General features: G+C 42.8%; 1 protein-coding gene across 2 annotated transcripts in view; it reads left to right on the top strand.

The window, feature by feature from the left end:
• LOC122540007 (myosin light chain kinase, smooth muscle-like) overlaps window positions 1-18,063 on the top strand; it is a 91,305-nt gene extending 73,242 nt beyond the window's left edge. For both annotated transcript variants that reach the window (XM_043675292.2, XM_043675291.2), the window contains exons 15-17: window positions 4,578-4,674; window positions 7,748-7,885; window positions 15,060-18,063. In XM_043675292.2, the coding sequence (XP_043531227.2) occupies window positions 4,578-4,674; window positions 7,748-7,885; window positions 15,060-15,286 (462 nt within the window). In that variant the 3' untranslated portion in view covers window positions 15,287-18,063. The remainder of the gene's footprint in view (window positions 1-4,577; window positions 4,675-7,747; window positions 7,886-15,059) is intronic.
• Window positions 18,064-21,662: the final 3,599 nt, after the last annotated feature.

Genomic DNA, 21,662 nt, shown 5'->3' with positions numbered 1-21,662 from the left:
TGGGTCAATGCCCTCATCAATCCTCTTCGTCACTTCAAAAAAACTCAATCAAGTTCGTGAGACATGATTTCCCACACACAAAGCCATGTTGACTATCCCTAATCATTCCTTGCCTTTCCATATGCACATAAATCCTGTCCCTGAGGAATTTGAAAGGGTTCAGAAAATATTTACAAGAACGTTGCCAGGCATGGAGAATTTGAGCTATAGGGAGAGGCTGAATACGTTGGGGCTGTTTTTCCTGGAGCGTTGGAGGCTGAGGGATGACCTTCTCGAGGTTTATTAAATCATAAAGGACATGGATAGGGTAAATAGACAAAGTCTTTTCCCTGGGTTGGGGGAGTCCAGAACTGGAGGGCATATGTTTAGGGTGAGAGAGGAACGATTTAAAAGTGACCCAAGTGGCAACTTGTTCAAGCGGAGGGTGGTGCATGTGTGGAATGAGCTTCCAGAAGAAGTAATGGATGCTGGAACAATTACAACATTTAAAAGACATCTGGATGGGTAAATGAATAGGAAGGGCTTAGAGGGATATGGGCTAAGTGCTGGCAAATGGAACTAGACATATCTGGTCAGCCTGGACGAGTTGGACCAAAAGGTCTGTTTCCGTGCTGTACTTCTCTATGACTATGCCTGCACCAGTCAAGTAATAATTGCTTGTCTTCTACTCATTGAAATAATGTGGCAAGCCTTCAACTAGTGAATCATTCCTTGGCCTGTTATCGCCATTCACTGTGGCATTGTCTAAGCATAGTCTGTAAAATGGTCGCTAATAAATAAGAATATATTTAGAAAGAACTTGAGTATCCAGAGAGTGGTGAGAACATTGAACTTGCAACCACATGGGGAGGGTTTGATGTAGAGTAGACTGGGAGTAGGCTAATTATGAACATAAGCAGTGACATAGAGTAGCTGTGCCAAGTTGCCTGTTTTTGTGTTGTCATGAAAAGCTAAATAGTAACCAGAATGGAATAAAATGGAGAACTATTGTGGGAATCAGAAATTTAAGCTAAGGAGAAACATTTAGCAGCTTAGCCTTACTTTCTGCATAAGAAGGACTTTGATATGGTCAATTTCAAGTTAAAACTAAACTGACAAAGACAAATTGCAAACTGTGACAAAGGACTGAACAAAAGATAGAAGCTTTCAAAAAAAAAATCCCAAAGTAAGGAGGCAGTGTAAAGAGGTTTTATTCATCCAGAAGTATACATGTATAATGAACAGGCTTTTTGGCTATACTGTACTTACACCTTCTGGTTCTAGACTCTCATTCAGGAGAAACATTTCGCCTCATCTACAGTGTCAAGTCTCCAAAGTATCTTTATATATTTAAACACAGTGTCTTTTTCCTTTTACACATTTCAAATGAGTACAAGCCCGACCCACTTGTTCAGCATAAGACAAACCCTCCATAACCTAGGAACAGACAAAAATGTTGTTGGAAAAGCTCAGCGGGTCTCGGCAGCACCTGTGAAGAGAAATCAAAGTTAACTTACGGATCCAGTGACCGTTCCTCAGAACTTATGGTAGTTAGGAAAATGTCAGTTATTTGCAGAAGATAGGGTGGAGGGAGGAGTTAAGAATTAAATAATAGGTAGGGATAGAGCCCAAAGAGAGAATAGTTAGACAAAGGAGTCAATAGCGATCTGGCTGGGAGGGTGAATAGCTGTTAAGGGATACTGTTAGTGGCAGACTATGTGATAACAAGACCTGGTGTGTGTGTGGTAGGGGGCTAGGACTTGGGGGTGTTCAAGCCCAAAAAGCATTGATCTCGATATTGAGCCTGGAGGGTGGCAGGGTCCTGAAGTGGAAAATGAGGTGTTGTTCTTCCAGCTTGCACTGAGCTTCACTGGAGCACTGTAGGAAGCCTGAGACAGATGTTGGTGGTGTGTTAAAGTGGCAGGCAACTGGAAGCTCAGGGGTATTTTCTGTGGGCAGAACATTCTGTGAAGTGGTCACTCAGTCCACACTTTGTTTCCCCAGTATAGAAGAGACCACATTGTGAGCCGTGAATGCAGTAGACCAGATTAAGTGAAGTATAGGTCAAGCGCTACTTCACCTGGAAGGTATAACCAGATTAACCTAGTGACCTTCCTCTGGACTGCTTCCAATGTCAATATCTCTTAGATGAAGGAACCAAAACTGCTTGCAGTATTCTAGGTGTAGTCTTTTATTTTGCCTTTTGTAATTTTAGCAAGGCATTCTATTTTTTGCACTTCTTTCCCTTGAAATAATGGCTGTCAGCCATTTGTCTTCCCTATTACCCACTGATCTTAGATAATATTCATAAATGGGGATTCCCAAATGTCTCTGTGCTGCAGCTTTCTGCTGTCTTTCCTCATTTAACTAACATTCATATCTTCTAATCTTCCTGCCATGGTAATAACTTCACAGTTTCTCACATTGTGTTCTATTTGCCAAGTTTTACCTACTCGCTTAACCTGCCTATATCCCTCTGTAGACTCTGTTACCTTCACCTTCTCACCTACTAATTGTGGCTGCAGCACTGATCACCAGCACTCTATTTGCAGGTTGCCATCCTGGAAGTACCCCCTTTATTCCAATTTTCTGTCTTCCATTAATTAGCCAAACCTATATTCATGCACTTGTTCCAACACGGTGGACTCTTATCTGAAGTAGCCTGACATGTGATACCTCATCGGTTGCTGAACGAAAGAGACCTTGGAGTTCAGGTTCCTAATTCTTTGGAAGTGGAGTCACAGGTAGATGGGATAGTGAAGGTACGCTTGCCTTTTTGGTCAGTGCATCGAGTATAGGAGTTGGGAGGTCATGTTGCGGCTGTACATGGCGTTGGTGAGGCCACGTTTGGAATATTGTGTGCAATTCTGGTCTCCTTCCTATTGGAAGGATGATGTGAAACTTAAAAAGGTTCAGAAAAGATTTACAAGGATGTTGCCAGGGCTGGAGGATTTGAGTTACAGGGAGAGGCTGAAAACACTGGGGCTGTTTTCCCTGGAGTGTTGGGGGCTGAGGGGTGAACCTAGAGGTTTATAAATCATGAAGGGGCTTGGATATGGTAAATAGATAGGTCTTTTCCCTATAGTGGGGTAGTCCAGGACTAGAGGGCATAGGTTTAGTGTGAGAGGGGAAAGATTTAAATGGGACCTAGGGGCAACTTTTTCACACACAGGGTCATGCTCTGAATGAGCTGCCAGAGGAAATGGTGGAAGCTGGTATAATATAAATGAATAGGTATATGCATAGGAAGGGTTTAGAGGGATATGGGAGTAGATTTATTTCGGACATTTGGGTGCCATGGATGAGTTGGACTGAAGGGTCTGTTTCCATGCTGTATATCTCTATGACTCCTATGAATGCCTTTTGGTGATCCAAATATATTACATCTGCTTGGTTCCATTTCCTCTAATTTGCTTATGTTACGGCATGGAGTGAACCCCTCTGCTAGTTTAAACCCGTCCCACAGAGAAGCTCACCTCGCGTCGTAATCTGTTAAATTTCGAGAGACAAAGAATTATCCCTGATCTCGTTATTTAAAGTAAAAATTAACAATTTTATTCTTTAAGTCCAGTACAGGACATTAAAACAACAACTATTTCCAACTCCTTTCTCTTTAAACCTATATTTTACCTCCCACTCTATAATACTGGTCTGACTTTTTTTAAAAAAAAACCCTGATAGCAATTTAGAAAAAAAAAATCACATTTCAAAATCAGCCAGCTTTGCCAATTCTCCTTTAGAGATTTTTCTCTGTTAACTTCTGGGTCGTCTTTTCTTCGGTCTCCAACTTTTCTTGCGGACAGGTACCTTTCAGAGAGCTATTTGGCTAGCTGTTTGCACTTGGTCATGCTCTTTGCTGTTCTCCCTCTAACTGTTCAAAATATCCAGTTTTATACCCCAAAACATTGAATCATTTCATTGGTTTGATGCCATCCCAAACATTAAAATTCAATTTTGATTGGTTTTTGGTATCTGGGGCATAATTTAAGCTGATTGGCCGAATTAGAATTTGTTTTGTTCCATGGCAATGCAACTCCAGCTATTTGTTTCAACCAAGAGTTCTATTTTTAAATTGTTCAGCACACTCTGTGCTTTCAGTCAGACCTTGCTAGCTTCATCTCTCTCTCAAAGGAACAGTACACACCTACACCTTCATAACACTTGTTTTAATTCTATGAATAAACTTAAATTCAGTCACATTATGCAGGATATTGATAAAATATATAGAGAAGAATTTTCTACCTGGGCAGGATGGTTGATAAGATATTTGGCAACAGTGCAAGGTCAGGAAATATAAATGTTTTCTCACTTAAGAACAGGAATGCACTGATGAAAGGATGATGAAGCAGATTTAATGATAGATTTCAAACATATTGAATGTATGCTAAAAAGGACAAAAACGGAAGGGTTTGGATAAAAAGCAGGGCAGTGATTGGTCATTGGTCATTCTACCATACAGGAACAATGGGTCAAGCGCTGACTTGCTGTACTGTGAGATTCCCTAGTTTTATTTTGTTTTGAATTGGACCTGCTTGTGCTTCTGTGTGATTGTTCATCTATTTTGAAGCGAAATATTTCATCTTTTTTTTAAATTTTAGAAAGCAGGGAAGGCACTTCTTGCCCTCAAGAGACTAGCTTTGCCATTGAACAAACCGGACAATGCAGAATCTGCACCTACTTCTCAAGACAAAAGTGGTAAGCCGTTGAGTTCCTCCTTATGTAAAGAACTCTTTTCTACACGACCATGGAGCCACTGATCTTCAGTGGAACTGACTGACTGGCACCTCAGTATCAGGATAGAGTACATTCCAAATCCTTGCCTTTGGCGTAAAAGTGATTTTTCCTCATGTCACCTCTGATCCTTTTGGCAATCGATACAATCTGGGTCGTCTGATTATCTGTCCTTCAGCCCCTGGAAAGAGTTTATATTTATTCCATCTAAACCCTTCATAATTTTTTTGACAATTCTATCAAATCTCCTCCGTCTTCTTGGCTGCAAGGGGAAACAACATCAGCTTCTGGGTAATGTTCAGCCTTTGAGCTGGTCTCCCAATTTCTATACTCCCCTACAAAGTCTTGCTATCTCCTGGTGCCTAGAATTTGAGAACATGGGAAGTTCGTCAAAAAATCATTTTCTTCTGTAGTTTATGCCTCCATCTATAAAAACCATCAAAAGTCTGGCTTCGATGCAATGCACTTCATAACCACTTTGTCAGTCAGTTGCTCTCAGTTTGGCTATTTGGGTAAGGCAAACTGTTGCACTTCTTTGAATTTGATCTTTTATCCATATTTTCTTTGAGGTACTGTGCAGTCCCCCTCCCCTAACATGGCACCCAGACCTGGTTCCTGGACATCGCCTGTGGCCTACAATCCCAGAGATTCACTCACCGCAGCACATTCCTATCACTTACCTTCCTAGCTGCTCCTCACTGTTCACCACTAGTCAGTTCATGAAATTGCATGACTAGTTCTTGTTAGATTTTTAGGGTTTATGACCACAGTTACCTAATATAAGCAGTGTGTAAAGAATGTTCAAGTGGTCTCTTATGAGGCAATAGTTTAGATATACATTAGATAAACAAGAAAAATACAACTGTGACAATTGAGGATGGTTGAGTTAGTAGGTGTGAAGATGGAAAGCACAGCAGGTCAGACAGTATCCGAGGAGCAGGAAAGCCAATGTTTCAGGCCGAACCCCTTTGTCAGCAGTCTCCGAACGGTACTGGGATGGAATAGAGGAACAACATTCACCTCCCTCCAGTCATCGGTACTGCTCTCGTGGAGAGTTAAGATGCAAAGATTATCACCAAAGATGCAGCAATCTCATTCCTTACTTCCTGTAGTAAACTTAGATATATCTGTTCTGGCCATGGGGACTTATCTTAGAATCTCTACAGCATCTACATAGGCCTTTCAGCCAACAAGTCCATACTGACTCTCCAAAGAATAACCCATCCAGACCCATTCCCCTACTGCTCTACATTTACTCCAGACTAATGCACCTACCCTACACATCCCTGGACACTATGGGCAATTTAGCATGGCCAGTCCACCTAACCCACACAGCTTTGGATTGAGGGAGGAAACCAGAGCACCTGGAGGAAACTCATGCAGACACAGGGAGAATGTGCAAACTCCACACAGACAGTTGTCTGACGCTAGAATCGAACCTGGGCCCCTGGCACTGTGAGGCAGCAATGCTAACCACTGAGCCACCATGCCGCACCCTATCTTGATGCTTCCCAGAATTTCCAGCACATCTACTTCCTTAAAATCAATCTGTTCAAGCCTATAACCTGGTCCACGGTGTTCTCACTATCAACAAGGTCCCTCTCTCTAGTGAATACTGAAGCAAAAAATTCATCACTCATGCCTCCCCTACCTCTTCAGACTCCAGGCCCTTTCCCTCCACTATCCCTGATCAGCCCTACACTCTCTCTGATCTTATTCCTCACACAAATGTAGAACACTTTGGGTTTTCTCTAATCCTTCCCGCCTAGACTTCTTTGTGCCCCCTCCTACCTCTCCTCAGTCTTTTTAGGAGTAAAAGTTCCATTTTCCTAAACATTGCGTTGATAAAAGATCCATATGGTTCTTTGAGATTAATTTGCGTGGCCTTTCTTACCACCTTCCCTTTGTCTTGTCTGTTAGAAATTGTTTATGTTTGGTCTAAGCATATGCTGCTATACCAACTGTTAGGTAAGATTTCACGCTACAAAGCAAATACTTGAAAAAGATCTGTTCTGAAGGAACCCCATTTTCCAACGCACCTCACCAATCTGTCTACCTCTCCTGTTCAGGGGTGACCTTGCTGTAGTTGGTCATTCCTTGGGAGAGGACTGGAACTGTCTTGTAAGTATAGACCACAGTATTGACCACTATCTGTTCCACCCTCTCCCTGGTCCTGCTGATAACTGGCAAGTTACAGTCAGGTTACAGGAGTGTCTATAATGGACATCTCCAACAAGAGAGAATTTAACCATCTCCCCTTGACATTCAGTGGCATTACCATTTCTGAATTCCCCACGATCACCATCCTGGGGATTACCTTTGACTAGAAATGGAGCCAGACCAGATATATAAATTCTGTGGCTACAAGAGCAGGTCAGAGGTTGGGAATCCTGTAGAGAGCAACTCACCACCTGACTCTGCAGAAAGCATGTCCAACTATAAGGCATATGTTAGGAGTGCAATGAAACACTTTCCACATGTCTGCATGAATGGTGCTCCCCAACACCCAAGACATTTGACACCATTTAGTTCTCGAGATTGGCACCTTCAACATTCAGTCTTTCTGTCACTGCCTCACAGTGGCAGCAGTGTGTATTGTTTACAAGATGCACTGCAGTAACTCAGCAAGGCTCCTTCATCAGCACCTTCTAAACCTGTGATTATTCCCACCTAGATGTTAAGGGCAGCATGTACATGGGATCAGTGCCATTTCAAAGATTCCCTCCAAGCCACACACCATCTTGATTTAGTCACAACATTACCATCCCTTCTCTGTCGCTGGAACAAATCCTGGAACTCCCTCCCGAATGACGTGATGAATATATATACACACCATAAGGGCTGCAGTGGTTCAAGAAAGCAGCTCACTAATGCTGTCTCCAGAGCAATGAAGCTGGAGAAACAGCCAACTATGTTTGCATAGCATGAACAGATAAGGGGGACAAAAATCAACTACGTACAGGTGTAAACCGGAGGTCTTGGCTGTGGTTGTACAGTGGATATCAACTATCATGTCTTTATTGTCATCCTTTCCCAGTACTGAGTCCAACTCACCAACAGGAGGTGCTCTCCTCCCTGGATGAGCAAATTCAGAGGAAGCCATTTTTCAGTAAAACTTTGCAGGACTTGGACGAACTGGAAGGCAGTGCCTCCTGTCTGCAGTGTCATATTGAAGGTGAGCAGCATTGGGAGAATTGATCAATGTTAACTGGGGGGGTAAACCATTAATTTGGCTTTGCTCATTGGTGAGGAAGCTAAGCATCATTTCAGTGCTTTGTACAGGTAGCTTGGTGGTTTAAAGGGGAGGTGCACTGGTATTGAAGGTTCCTATCATTTCTGTTGCCTGTTTTTCCCGGCCTGCGACAATAATGGAGCTGAACACAAGGGAATTCTCCTAAATTATCAACTTTATTCCACAACACCAGGTTATAGTCCAACAGGTCTATTTGGAAGCATGAGCTTTCAAAGCACTGCTTCTTCATCGTGGTTGTGAAGCACGACCATAAGACATAGAATTTATAGCAAAAGATTACAGTGTCATGCAGCTGAAATGATATATTGAACAAAACTAGATTGTTAAGTCTTTTGTCTTTTAGAATGGGTTTGTTGTTTCAGCTCTTTAATACGTAAATCACAGAACTTCTTTTAAGTCACATACTCAAGATAACTTAAGGTTTTATAACAAAAGGTGACATGTCAGCTCAGATAATGCTTTAAAGGTGTGAGGTCAGAGTCTGTCTGTATCCCAAGCCTGAGTCAGGCTAGTTCTGTTTCCAAAGTGAAATTTACAAAATATTACATGAATTGATTGCCTGTAGGTTCTGCATTTTTTGAGCAAAATAGAATGTATCTGCGAATATAATTCTGCATATGCAAATTCACTCCACAAACATTTATATATGTGCGTGTGCAGGAGAGAGAGAGAGAGACAGAGAACATAGAACAATACAGCACAGAACAGGCCCTTCGGCCCACGATGTTGTGCTGAACATTTGTCCTAGCTTAAGCACCCATCCATGTACCTATCCAATTGCCGCTTAAAGGTCACCAAAGATTCTGACTCTACCACTCCCACAGGCAGTGCATTCCATGCCCCCACCACTCTCTGGGTAAAGAACCCACCCCTGACATCTCCCCTATACCTTCCACCCTTCACCTTAAATTTATGTCCCCTTGTAACACTCTGTTGTACCCGGGGAAAAAGTTTCTGACTGTCTACTCTATCTATTCCTCTGATCATCTTATAAACCTCTATCAAGACACCCCTCATCCTTCGCCGTTCCAATGAGAAAAGGCCTAGCACTCTCAACCTATCCTCGTACGACCTATTCTCCATTCCAGGCAACATCCTGGTAAATCTTCTCTGCACCCTCTCCAAAGCTTCCACATCTTTCCTAAAGTGAGGCGACCAGAACTGCACACAGTACTCCAAATGTGGCCTTACCAAAGTCCTGTACAGTTGCAACATCACTTCACGACTCTTGAATTCAATCCCTCTGCTAATGAACGCTAATACACCATAGACCTTCTTACAAGCTCTATCCACCTGAGTGGCAACTTTCAAAGATCTATGAACATAGACCCCAAGATCCCTCTGTTCCTCCACCTCACTAAGAACCCTACCGTTAACCCTGTATTCCGCATTCTTATTTGTCTTTCCAAAATGGACAACCTCACACTTGGCAGGGTTGAACTCCATCTGCCACTCCTCAGCCCAGCTCTGCATCATATCCAAGTCCCTTTGCAGCCGACAAGAGCCCTCCTCACTATCCACAACTCCACCAATCTTCGTATCATCTGCAAATTTACTGACCCACCCTTCGACTCCCTCATCCAAGTCATTAATAAAAATTACGAACAGCAGAGGACCCAGAACTGATCCCTGCAGAACTCCACTTGTAACTGGGCTCCAGGCTGAATATTTACCATCTACCACCACTCTCTGACTTCGACCGGTTAGCCAGTTTTCTATCCAATTGGCCAAATTTCCCTCTATCCCATGCCTCCTGACTTTCCGCAAAAGCATACCATGGGGAACCTTATCAAATGCCTTACTAAAATCCATGTATACTACATCCACTGCTCTACCCTCGTCCACATGCTTGGTCACCTCCTCAAAGAATTCAATCAGACTTGTAAGGCAAGACCTACCCTTCACAAATCCGTGCTGGCTGTCCCTAATCAAGCAGTGTCTTTTCAGAAACTCATAAATCCTATCCCTCAGTACCCTTTCCATTACTTTACCTACCACCGAAATAAGACTAACTGGCCTGTAATTCCCGGGGTTATCCCTATTCCCTTTTTTGAACAGGGGCACAACATTCGCCACTCTCCAGTCCCCTGGTACCACCCCCGTTGACAGTGAAGATGAAAAGATCATTGCCAACGGTACTGCAATTTCCTCTCTTGCTTCCCATATAATCCTAGGATATATCCCGTCAGGCCCGGGGGACTTGTCTATCCTCAAATGGTTCAAAATGTCCAACACATCTTCCTTCCTAACAAGTATCTCCTCTAGCTTACCAGTCCGTTTCACACTCTCCTCTTCAACAATACGGTCCCTCTCGTTCGTAAATACTGAAGAAAAGTACTCATTCAAGACCTCTCCTATCTCTTTCGACTCAATACACAGTCTCCCACTACTGTCCTTGATTGGACCTACCCTCGTTCTCGTCATTCTCATGTTTCTCACATATGCATAAAATGTCTTTGGGTTATCCATGATCCTATCCGCCAAAGATTTTTCATGCCCTCTCTTGGCTCGCCTAATCCCTTTCTTCAGGTCCCTTCTGGCTATCCTGTATCCCTCCACTGCTCTGTCTGAACCTTGTTTCCTCAACCTTATGTCAGCCTCCTTCTTCCTCTTTACAAGACATTCAACCTCCCTCGTCAACCAAGATTCCCTCACACGACCATTTCTTTCCTGCCTGACCGGTACATACATATCAAGGACACGTCGTATCTGTTCCTTGAAAAAGTTCCACATTTCCACGACATCCTTCCCCGACAGCCTATGCTCCCAACTTATGCTCCTCAGATCCTGTCTTACAGCATCGTAATTACCCTTCCCCCAATTGTAAAACCTACCCTGTTGCACGCACCTATCTCTCTCCATAACCAAGGTGAAAGTCACAGAATTGTGGTCACCATCACCAAAATGTTCACCCACTAACAAGCCCATCACTTGTCCCGGTTCATTACCGAGTACCAAATCCAAAATGGCCTCCCCTCTGGTCGGACAATCTACATACTGTGTTAGAAAAGCTTCCTGGACACACTGCACAAACACCGCCCCATCCAATCTACTTGATCTAAAGAGCTTCCAATCAATATTTGGGAAGTTGAAATCGCCCATGACTACTACCCGGTGGCTTCTGCACCTTTCCAAAATCTGTTTCCCAATCTGTTTCTCCACATCTCTGCTGCTATTGGGGGGCCTATAGTAAACACCCAACAAGGTGACTGCACCTTTCCTATTTCTGACTTCAGCCCATACTACCTCTAAAGGCAGATCCCCCTCGAACTGCCTTTCTGCAGCCGTTATACCATTTCTAATTAGCAAAGCCACCCCCCTCCTTTTTTACCACCCTCCCTAATCCTACTGAAACATCTGTAACCAGGAACTTCCAACAACCATTTCTGTCCCTCTTCTATCCACGTTTCCGTGATGGCCACAACATCATAGTCCCAGGTACCTATCCACGCCTTAAGTTCACCGACCTTATTTCTGATACTCCTTGCGTTGAAGTATACGCACTTGAACCCATCTCTGTGTCCGCAAGTATTCCCTGTCAGTGCTACCTTCTTCACAGCCTCCCCACACACTTGGACATCCTGACAAACAGCTAGCCTACTTGCTGGACTAAAAGTCTGGATCCCATCCCCCTGCCAAATTAGTTTAAACCCCGCCGAAGGGTGCTAGCAAACCTACCCCCCAGGATATTGGTGCCCTTCTGGTTCAGGTGCAACCCGTCCTGCTTGTACAGGTCCCACTTTCCCCAGAATGCAGTCCAATTGTCCAAATACCTGAAGCCCTCCCTCCTACACCATCCTTGCAGCCATGTGTTCAACTGCACTCTCTCCCTATTCCTTGCCTCACTGTCACGTGGCACCGGCAACAACCCAGAGATGACGACTCTGTCTGTCCTAGCTTTCAGCTTCCAGCCTAACTCCCTGAGCTCTTGAATGACCTCCCCACCCCTCTTCCTACCTATGTCATTGGTGCCAACGTGCACCACGACTTCTGGCTGCACACCCTCCCCCTTAAGGATTCTGAAGACACGGTCTGAGACGTCTCGGACCCTGGCACCTGGGAGGCAACAAACCATCCGAGAGTCTCGCCCATGCCCACAGAGCCGCCTGTCCGTCCCTCTAACTAGAGAGTCTCCTATAACTAGCGCTCTCCTCCTCTCCCCCTTTCCCTTCTGAGTCTCAGAGCCAGACCTCACGCACCCCTGCTAGGCTGTCCCCCCCACCAGTATCCAAAGCGGTATACTTATTGTTTAGGGGAACGACCACAGGGGATCCCTGCACTGCCTGCTTCCTCCCCTTCCCACCTCTAACTGTTACCCAGCTACCTCTGTTCTCTGGCGTAACTATGTCCCTGTAGCTTCTATCTATCACCTTCTCAGCCTCTCGAATAATCCTCAGTTCATCCAACTCCAGTTCCAGTTCCCTAACTCGTTCTGTGAGGAGCAGGATCTGACTGCATTTCCTGCAGATGAAGTCGGCAGGAGTATCGGTGGTCACCCCTACCTCAAACATCCGGCAGGAGGAACATTCCACTGCCTGCGCTGCCATTACTCTACACTTCGTCTCCAAAGCAAGAACACTGAGTAGCTTACCTGTGAACACACCCACTCAAATATCAATCACTTACCTTCCCGACCAGCTCTGCGCTCCAGCTCGCGCCGCTCTCTGCTGAGTAAAGGACAGTGTGTGTGCGTGTGAGTGCATGTGAGAGAATGTATGTTTGCGTGTGTGCAAGCTTGGTAAAGTGTGTGTGTGAGAGAGTATGGGGGGCATATGTGTATGCGTATGAGAGAGGGTCTGTGTGAGTGTGAGCGTATGTTAGAGTGTGTGAGAGAGAGTGTGTATAGTGCAGTGGGGTCACCTGTAGTGTGACATGAACCCAAGGTGACTTCATTGCACTATACCCTCTCCCTCTCTCGTGCATGCGTACACACTCACACAGACCCTCTCTCATACGCAGGCTCTCTCTCATATGCACACATGTACAACCACCCCCCCGCCCCCCCCCCCCCCCACCCCCACCCCCGGACACACACACACCCTCTCACAGGCTTATACTCCATCACACTCACGCACACACTTTACCAAGCTTGCATGCTCGCAAACACTCACTCACTCGTGCATTCACATTCACATGCGCACGCTCACATGCACACACACTCTGTCTCTCCCTTCTGCACATGTGCACACATGTAATTCTATGGGGTGAATTTATATTTGAAGAATTATATTTGCAGATACAATCTGCAGACAGTCAATGGAGGCAGTCAGTCCATGTAATATTTTGTAAATTCCAGTTTGGAAATAGAACCAGTCTAACTCAAGTTTGGGATAGAGATGGTCTCTAACCTCACAGCTTTAAGGCATTGTCTGAGCTGACATGTCACCTTTTGTTATAAAACCTTAAGTTATCTTGAGAATGTGACTTAAAAGAAGTTCTGGGATTTACATATTAAAGAGCTGAAACAGCAAACCCATTCTAAAAGATGAAAAATTTAACAATCTAGTTTTTTTTCAGATTAGCTTACTTACAGTGTGGAAACAGGCCCTTAGACCCAACAAGTCCACACCGACCCAACAAGTCCACACCGACCCTCCGAAGAGCAACCCACCCAGACCCATTCCCCTACATTTACCCCTTCACCTAACACGATGGGCAATTTAGCATGGGCAATTCACCTGACCTGCACATCTTTGGACTGTGGGAGGAAACCAGAGCACCCGGAGGAAACCAATGTAGACATGGGGAGAATGTACAAACTCCACACAGACAGTTGCCCGAGGTAGGAATTGAACCTAGGTCTCTGGCGCTGTGAAGCAGCAGAGCTAACCACTGTGCCACCGTGCCACCCCTTCAATATATCATTTCAGCTGCATGACACTGTAATCTTTCCTATAAATTCTATGTCCTATGGCCCTGCTTCACAATCACCTGATGAAGGAGCAGCGCTTCGAAAGCTAGTGCTTCCAAATAAACCAGTTGGACTCTAACCTGGTGTTGTGTGATTTTTAACTTTGTCCACTCCAGTCCAACACCGGCTCCTCCAAATCACAATGTTATTCCAACCTACCCCACCCCACATCAAACACTGAACTCCAGCTGTTGTTTGTAGGGTCTGACTGTACACCAACAATTGCCCCATTTGTCTGCATTCATTATCTCACATCAAAAGTAATATGTTGAGAAGCATTTTCGATTGGTTCTGAAACATAAAGCACTCTGCAAAAACAAAGGCTTCTCTCTGCCATCTTGGGCTGCAACATGTAATTGTATAATCATAGAATTTTACAGTACAGAGGGAGGCCATTCAATCCATCATGTCTGTCCCAGCTCCTGAAAGAGCTACCCAGCTAGTCCCATTTTCCAGCCCTATCTCCATAGGTCTCTTAAATTCATCACTTTCACAAGTATATCCAACTATCTTTTGAAAACTCCCTTGGAATCTGCCTCCACCTCTCTCCCAAGCAACGCATTCCAAATCCTAACAACTCTGAGTAAAGAAGTTTCTTCTCCTCTCGTTCCTAGCTCCCTCTCCTAGCTCAGTCTTGAAATTGTAATCTGTAGTTATTGATTATTATGTCATAAATAACATTATACTTTATAACGCTGTTCTACTATATGTCATTGTGTTCAATAATCTGGTTTAGCTTCATAAATGATGAGTAAGGGGCAGCACAGCCACTTCTATATATGTATTTCCACCATTTCTGATTGAAACTAAAGTGGCACAGTGGTTAGCACTGCTGCCTCACAGCGCCAGAGACCCGGGTTCAATTCCCGCCTCAGGCAACTGACTGTGTGTAGTTTGCACATTCTCCCCGTGTCTGCGTGGGTTTCCTCCCACAATCCAAAGATGTGCAGGTCAGGTGAATTGGCCATGCTAAATTGCCCCTAGTGTTAGGTAAGGGGTAAATGTAGGGGTATGGGTGGGTTGCGCTTCGGCGGGTCGGTGTGGACTTGTTGGGCCGAAGGGCCTGTTTCCACACTGTAATGTAATCTAAAAATCTAATCTAATCCTTGCCCTGAAAAATAGTGTTCTGGGGAAAGATTCTGTTGAAATCTCTTATTATTCTGTACTTTTTCTTCCCTGACACAGGTTACCCTGACCCTGAAGTGATTTGGTACAAAAATGAGGATCCACTCACCGAGTCCTCACACTTCCAGATTGATTACCAAGAGGATGGGAGCTGCTCACTGATTATTACAAACGTCACTCAGATGGACTCGGGGTATTATACATGCAAAGCAATTAATGCACTGGGTGAGGAGACCTCTTCAGCCACATTGACAGTTTACCCGCTGGATGTGATTCAATGCAGTTAAAAGGGTGATCCTCAAACATTTAATCCAGTTTGTTAGCTACCTAGAGCCTAACTTGCAATATCATGATGGAAATAGAGACATCGAGCAAATTTGGTGAGGAATCTCGATCTATGAGTGGAGAAGAGTGCTCAAATTCTATTAGTTGGAATTGCTGATCAAGGAGAGAATCTGAATATTCTTGGCAAAACACTGATAAATGCTGACTATTCTGTGTACTCACACTGCATAATTCTGCAGGATAGGCAGGGTATTAAGGATTGTACCTCTCAGGGTTTGGTTCCTCAATCCTTTCTAAATTACTAGTCACTGCAATGAAGACGGACTATAGAGGCGTCTCTAACCTGGAGCACTGAGCCCATTTATAGTGAAGAAAGGGTTCTGTTATTTTGAAGGCTATAAACTATAATACTTGCCTTTTTCCATTAGGGCCAAAGGATCAATGCAAACGATTTGCAGAGTAAAAGCACTTCTAGTAGTGTACCAGAAACAAAAATTGTAACTGTTTTTGCATAAAATGGTATAGCTGCAGCAATGCTTCAGTGATCTAAGTTTGTGCAATTGAACATCGCTGAGGACAGCAGTCTCTTTTTGAAAATGCGTCTTAAAGTAAGGATTGGCATTCCAGTTGAAAATTTTAAACTTCCTTTGTGATTCTGAGCAGAGTGAACCACGTGGAGGTCACAGTGAACATTGCTTTTTTGATTTGAGTCGAGGTGAGCCGAGAAGCGCTGACCCAAATCCCAGTGAGAGGACTTAGTACCCACCAGTATCGGGTTGGTGGCTACGTTTAGTGGGTGTTCTGCACTCTTTCTCTGGACAACAGATTCCAGGGTACATTTTAGCCCCGTGAAGAAACAGGGAAATCTCACTTGAGAAAATTGTGGAAATAATTCTTGTTTTGCCACAGAAAGTGCCTGAACATTCAGTCTACATTGATCATCACCAACTCAGTATGGCCAGTCCCAAATGCTTTGGGCTTGTTTCTGTCACAGGTTGCAACACCACAAATGAGGTGATCAACAAACAATCTGTTTTTAAACAGTTAGAACTTGAGCTTAAAACCTGTTAGCATTGATAGTATTTCATACACAATATTTTATACACACTGGAGTCTTGGCAAGTAAACTGGAGCATACTTCGGGGGAAAATTTGGCAATAAACAACTGAAGATAGGTTATTCTTTCTGCATCCTTTAGAGAACGTTGCTTATGTCACAAACAGTTGTTTCACCTCTATCCTTTCCTTGATATCCTGCATATCGCAATGTTATCTGGACCTTGGTGCTATCAACTCAGTTCTCACTCTGCTTATTTAATTTCACATCAGTTACATTTGGAGTTATGATCACTGTTCCTGCAAACCTGTTAATATAATCTTGCCTGCCAACACCCCAAAAACAGTTTGCGATACATTGGTAATCTTTCTCTTTGAAGTATGATACACTTTTGAAAGTAAAAGCTATGCTAACCAAATCATTTATTAAAATTCATGTCAATAAAATCCTTGCTTTCAACTCATGTACTCACTAAGTGGTATTTCACAATGAAGGGTTTCTACACATTAATTAGAAATCATGTTTCTAAAATGTAAAGATTCCTTGTATAGACTTTTTCAGAAAATGTAAATATGATAGCACTTAATATCCACTATTGTCTAGACAATATTGTATTACTGGTGCCTTCATTAATATTTGAGCATTATAAAATGGATTTTGTCAAATTTAGACCTTAAAACTTGTATTAAACCACCTAATCTAATTTTTTTTTAAAAAATCACATTGCATCAGACAAATAGTGACTTGTAACTGTAGTACTTGTCCCTCAGGTTAGGGCAGCTGTTTATCTATAAGCCAGTGCGAACCTTCTGGAAGTTCAACTGAATATTTTAATAGACCTATAAAGTATTGAAAATCTTCTGCAGTAACAATCACTTTTTTGACTATGTACTTTACTTTTACAGTGCTGCATTTTTGGTTACAATTTTGTAACCAAAATTTTAAATCGACATTTAAAATTGAAAGCTGAATATTTGCTGTTCTGTTTCATGTTAAAAGTCTTGGTGGAACCGCAGGGTTCAGGCACAAGGCGACTCTGCAGAACAACTTTATTTAGTCTGTTTTATGGGAAACACCATCCACCAAATGACTGTAAGCAACATCACATCATTTGTTTTAGTTCAGTATTCATTGCATAGGTGATGTTTTGGAACACAGGGTGAGGTCAATGGGCTTTCCTCATCTTTACACACACAAGCTGATACTAAATGATGCCACAATCTAATTAAAATGAGGAATTATGGTGTAATTGGTACAAAGATAAATTGAATCAAATGAGACTTGAAGGTACAAGATATTGTTGCAATGTAATGATTTCACTCAATGAAGCTCCAAGGAAATAATTAAAGAGTGGTTGCAAACTACCTGTAAACACAGTTTTAAACCTCCACACGTGGTCCAAAATGAGTTTCTCTACCTCCTTGAGTGCATTGAGGAACATGTTATATATGTCTTCTGATTGATGCCATCCATTGCCAGTTCGAATTTGAGAAATGTTCATTAGAGTCTGGGGTTGGTGTCCCTCTTCAAGGAATCTGAAAGATTGATGGAAAGCTAATGTGAATACATGTGTATGTCAATGAACCCTGTGACGTATAGTTGTTTTATATGTAAGATGTTCAACATTTTAATCTGATTGTGAAAATAGACTATTCAATTCAGCGAATTACATGTGTAGATTTTAATTGTATTCCTCAATTAAATATTTAACTTCTAAACAAGGTATGTGCAATTCTTGATTAAAATGAAAACAGTTTATAATCCTCGGTTGCCTGTTAAGGTTACTGCCACCTAATTTATTAATACAGTCATTAAGCAGGGGATTCATGAGCTTGGATTATCATTGAATAATTGGCCTCCTTTCTTCTGCTTTATTGTGACTTCAGTGGGTGGTAATTGTGTTTTATATCAGACTGTTGTTCAGATCTGACTGCTATTGTTTTCTGAAAAGCATAAGCTAACGTAACTAAAACAGCCTATAATCTATTCCATTCTGTTGTGTATTTGCAATACTAATTGCAATTACAATGTAGGCCAATCGGTATGATATTCCAGCAGAAATCTTGACTTTAGTTTTTCCCGATCAGCTCTAATGTGATGATCAAAATGGGTCAATTGTCTAGGTATGTAAAATAGTTTTTACATTGTTTCCATTTGTATTGCACACCAATTGAAGGCCACAGTAATCCCTGAAGTGTTAACTTACTCAGTTGGTACTCTAAATCTACAACATTTGTGACTTAAGTGGTCTTTCCTGGTAATAAAGATCATAAGAAATACATATTATTATCACTGAAATTCCATCATATCATTGATAAGGGCTCCCTGCTCTGACTTACTGATGCCTGCCTACTTTGGTTTAAAACTTTCTTTCGGGAATTGTGGGCATTGCTGAGAAGGCCTGTATTTGTTGCCCATCCACATTTGCCAATGAACTGAGGGGCTTGTTAGGCCATATCAGAAGCAGTTACAAGTCAACCACATTTCTCTGGGTTTGGAGTCATGTATAGGCTGAACTGGATCAGGATGGGAGATTTCTTTCCTTCAACCACATTAGTGCATCAGAGAGGTTTATACAACAATCAAAAAGTTTCATGATCACCATTAGTGTGGCTAACTTTTTTGATTTCAGACTTATTTATTGGATTTAATTTCACTGGCCTCAGTGGTGAGATTTGAACCCACATTCCCATAGCATTAAGCGTGGATTTCTAGTCTAGGCTGAATGGTCTTCTGTGATTTTTTAAAAAAAACATCCAATTCCTTTGTTTAAGCTACAATTAAATCCATTCAAATTCCGTACAGTGACCATTGGAATAAAAGGTTTTCTCATGTCACTTTTGTCATTCAAATTTAAATATATATCTCTTCTAGTTCTTGACCAATCAAATAATAGCAGCATCAAAGGAACAGGAGAATCGACGTTTCTCCTGTTCTGAAGAAACATTCCTGAAGAAGGGCTTATGCCTAAAATGTCGATTCTCCTGATCCTTTGATGCTGCCCGACATGCTGCGCTTTTCCAGCAACACATTTTTAAGCTCTGACCTCCAGCATCTGCAGTCCTCACTTTCTCCCAATCAAATAATAGGACAGTTTCTGTGTATGTACTCTGTTGCGATCGCTCATGAATTTGAGGTTCATTGTTGCCCAGGATTAAAGGATTAAAATCCGACTGTAATCTTCTGAACACCAGGATTCCAACCCTACCCCCCCCAATTCCTCTGATGCCATATCTTTTTATTCCATGAACTTGCCATCAAATGTGAGATCATTTATGGGCTGTTATAATGGGGAGGAGGCTCTTGGTATAGAGGTAATGTATCTCTGAACCAGGAGGCCTGGGTTCAAGTCCCACCTGCTCCAGAGATATATAATAACACCTCTAAACAAAACAAAAATCTGAGGCAATGGTTCTGAACGGGTTAATGTTGGAGACTGAATTAATCTCCACTCAATCTAATGACATCATAGCCTTGAGTGGAGGGAAGGGGAGTCTAGTTTGAGATCTCAATAGTGTGAAATGTATAATCCCTAGTTCCTGATGAGTTAGGTAGATAATACTTATCCTGCATCTATTGCTCAATGCCTTTAACTACTCATTATTAAGACTGACTTGTGGTTTGTCCTCGATAATTAATTGTTAACCAAACATGGTTTGGGCACAGTTTCAAAAGGAGAGTTAGTGGCAGCACTATACCCCAATCAGTAATGGGTCCTGATGTGTTTTGTAGCACATACAACAGTGGGTAATTTATGAAACATTACTTCAAAGTCCATATACATAATGTCACTCTCATTAACTCTTTGTTGCCTCATCAAAAAAACGATAGCTAGTTAAGAAAGTACAATCTGCCAGGAAATTCCGAGCTGACTTGCTTTGCTTCGAGTACACACATCCAAATAACTATTTTGCGTTTTAAAATCCAACGCAGTTGCCCAAAATCAGGCATTTGTATTTAACAAAGTAAAATGGTGATGGACAGTTTTTAACTGGGGACACCGGTCACTTGGTCCATTGGGTCATGATGCAGTGGGAGAGGATTGAATATTAGTTATATTTTGTAACACTTCAAGTTGAATAAATAGGGATGTTAGAAAAAGTAAAGGATTATAATATCCTGACACTTGATTTTGAAACATCATTCAATCTTGGAAGGATGGGGGATAGGATATTGTTGATGAGCTGGTGATAACATCATGCAGAACCCATCCAAGAAAAAGAAAATGTACAAACTGATTTCTTGTCCTTGTTTTATCAATTGTCCAAAGAAGCTGAAACCTTTCAATCCATTTTGTGGCAGCACGGTGGCTCAGTGGTTAGTGCTGCTGCCTCACAGCACCAGGGTCCCAGGTTCGATTCCTCGGGCGACTGTCTGTGTGGAGTTTGCACATTCTCCCCATGTCTGTGTGGATTTTCTCCAGGTGCTCCGGTTTCTGTTCACAGTCTAAAGATGTGTAGGTCAGGTGAACTGGCCATGCTAAATTGCCCATAGTGTTAGATCCATTAGTCAGAGGAAATTGGGACTGGGTGGGTTACTCTTCGGAGGGTCGTTGTGGACTTGTTGGGCCAAAGGGCCTGTTTCCACACTGTAGGAAATCTAATCTCTGAACAACAGGACCACTGACCTCTTTCATTCTAGCTCCCTGGCTTTACTCTGCTTGAAAATATAGTTACAAAGATTTTTGTATCCAGTTGTCTGGATAATACCCATACAGCCGAGTCTTCCCAATCCCCAGCTTTACCCTCAATCTTTAACCCACAGATTGTGGGCGGCACGGTGGCACAGTGGTTAGCACTGCTGCCTCACAGCGCCTGAGACCCGGGTTCAATTCCCGCCTCAGGCGACTGACTGTGTGGAGTTTGCACGTTCTCCCCGTGTCTGCGTGGGTTTCCTCCGGGTGCTCCGGTTTCCTCCCACAGTCCAAAAGATGTGCAGGGTCAGGTGAATTGGCCATGCTAAATTGCCCGTAGTGTTAGGTAAGGGGTAAATGTGGGGGTATGGGTGGGTTTCGCTTCGGCAGGTCGGTGTGGACTTGTTGGGCCGAAGGGCCTGTTTCCACACTGTAATGTAATGTAATGTAGAAAACAATCCATCTCTTTCACCCAGGCCTTCTATCTTTAAGTATAATGTAGAGGGCTGGCCCTTCCATTCCAGTGGTTTTACACAACCAGGGGGCCAAAGATTAGGTCTGTATTTTCCAGAGTTTTGAAGAATTAAAGACGATGTCCCTGAATCATAAAGGGCAGGATAGTGTACATCTGGACAGGATGTTGCCCCTGGCTGTTGACTCTCGAACCAGGGGACACAATCTCTGAATAA

Source organism: Chiloscyllium plagiosum, unplaced genomic scaffold (genome assembly GCF_037043375.1).
Source record: "Chiloscyllium plagiosum isolate Xiang-an unplaced genomic scaffold, Cpla_swu_hap1 HiC_scaffold_32, whole genome shotgun sequence".
Classification (NCBI taxonomy): Eukaryota; Metazoa; Chordata; class Chondrichthyes; order Orectolobiformes; family Hemiscylliidae; genus Chiloscyllium; species Chiloscyllium plagiosum.
The sequence above is the reverse complement of the archived record's forward strand: the minus strand, read 5'-3'. Positions and strand labels throughout refer to the sequence as shown.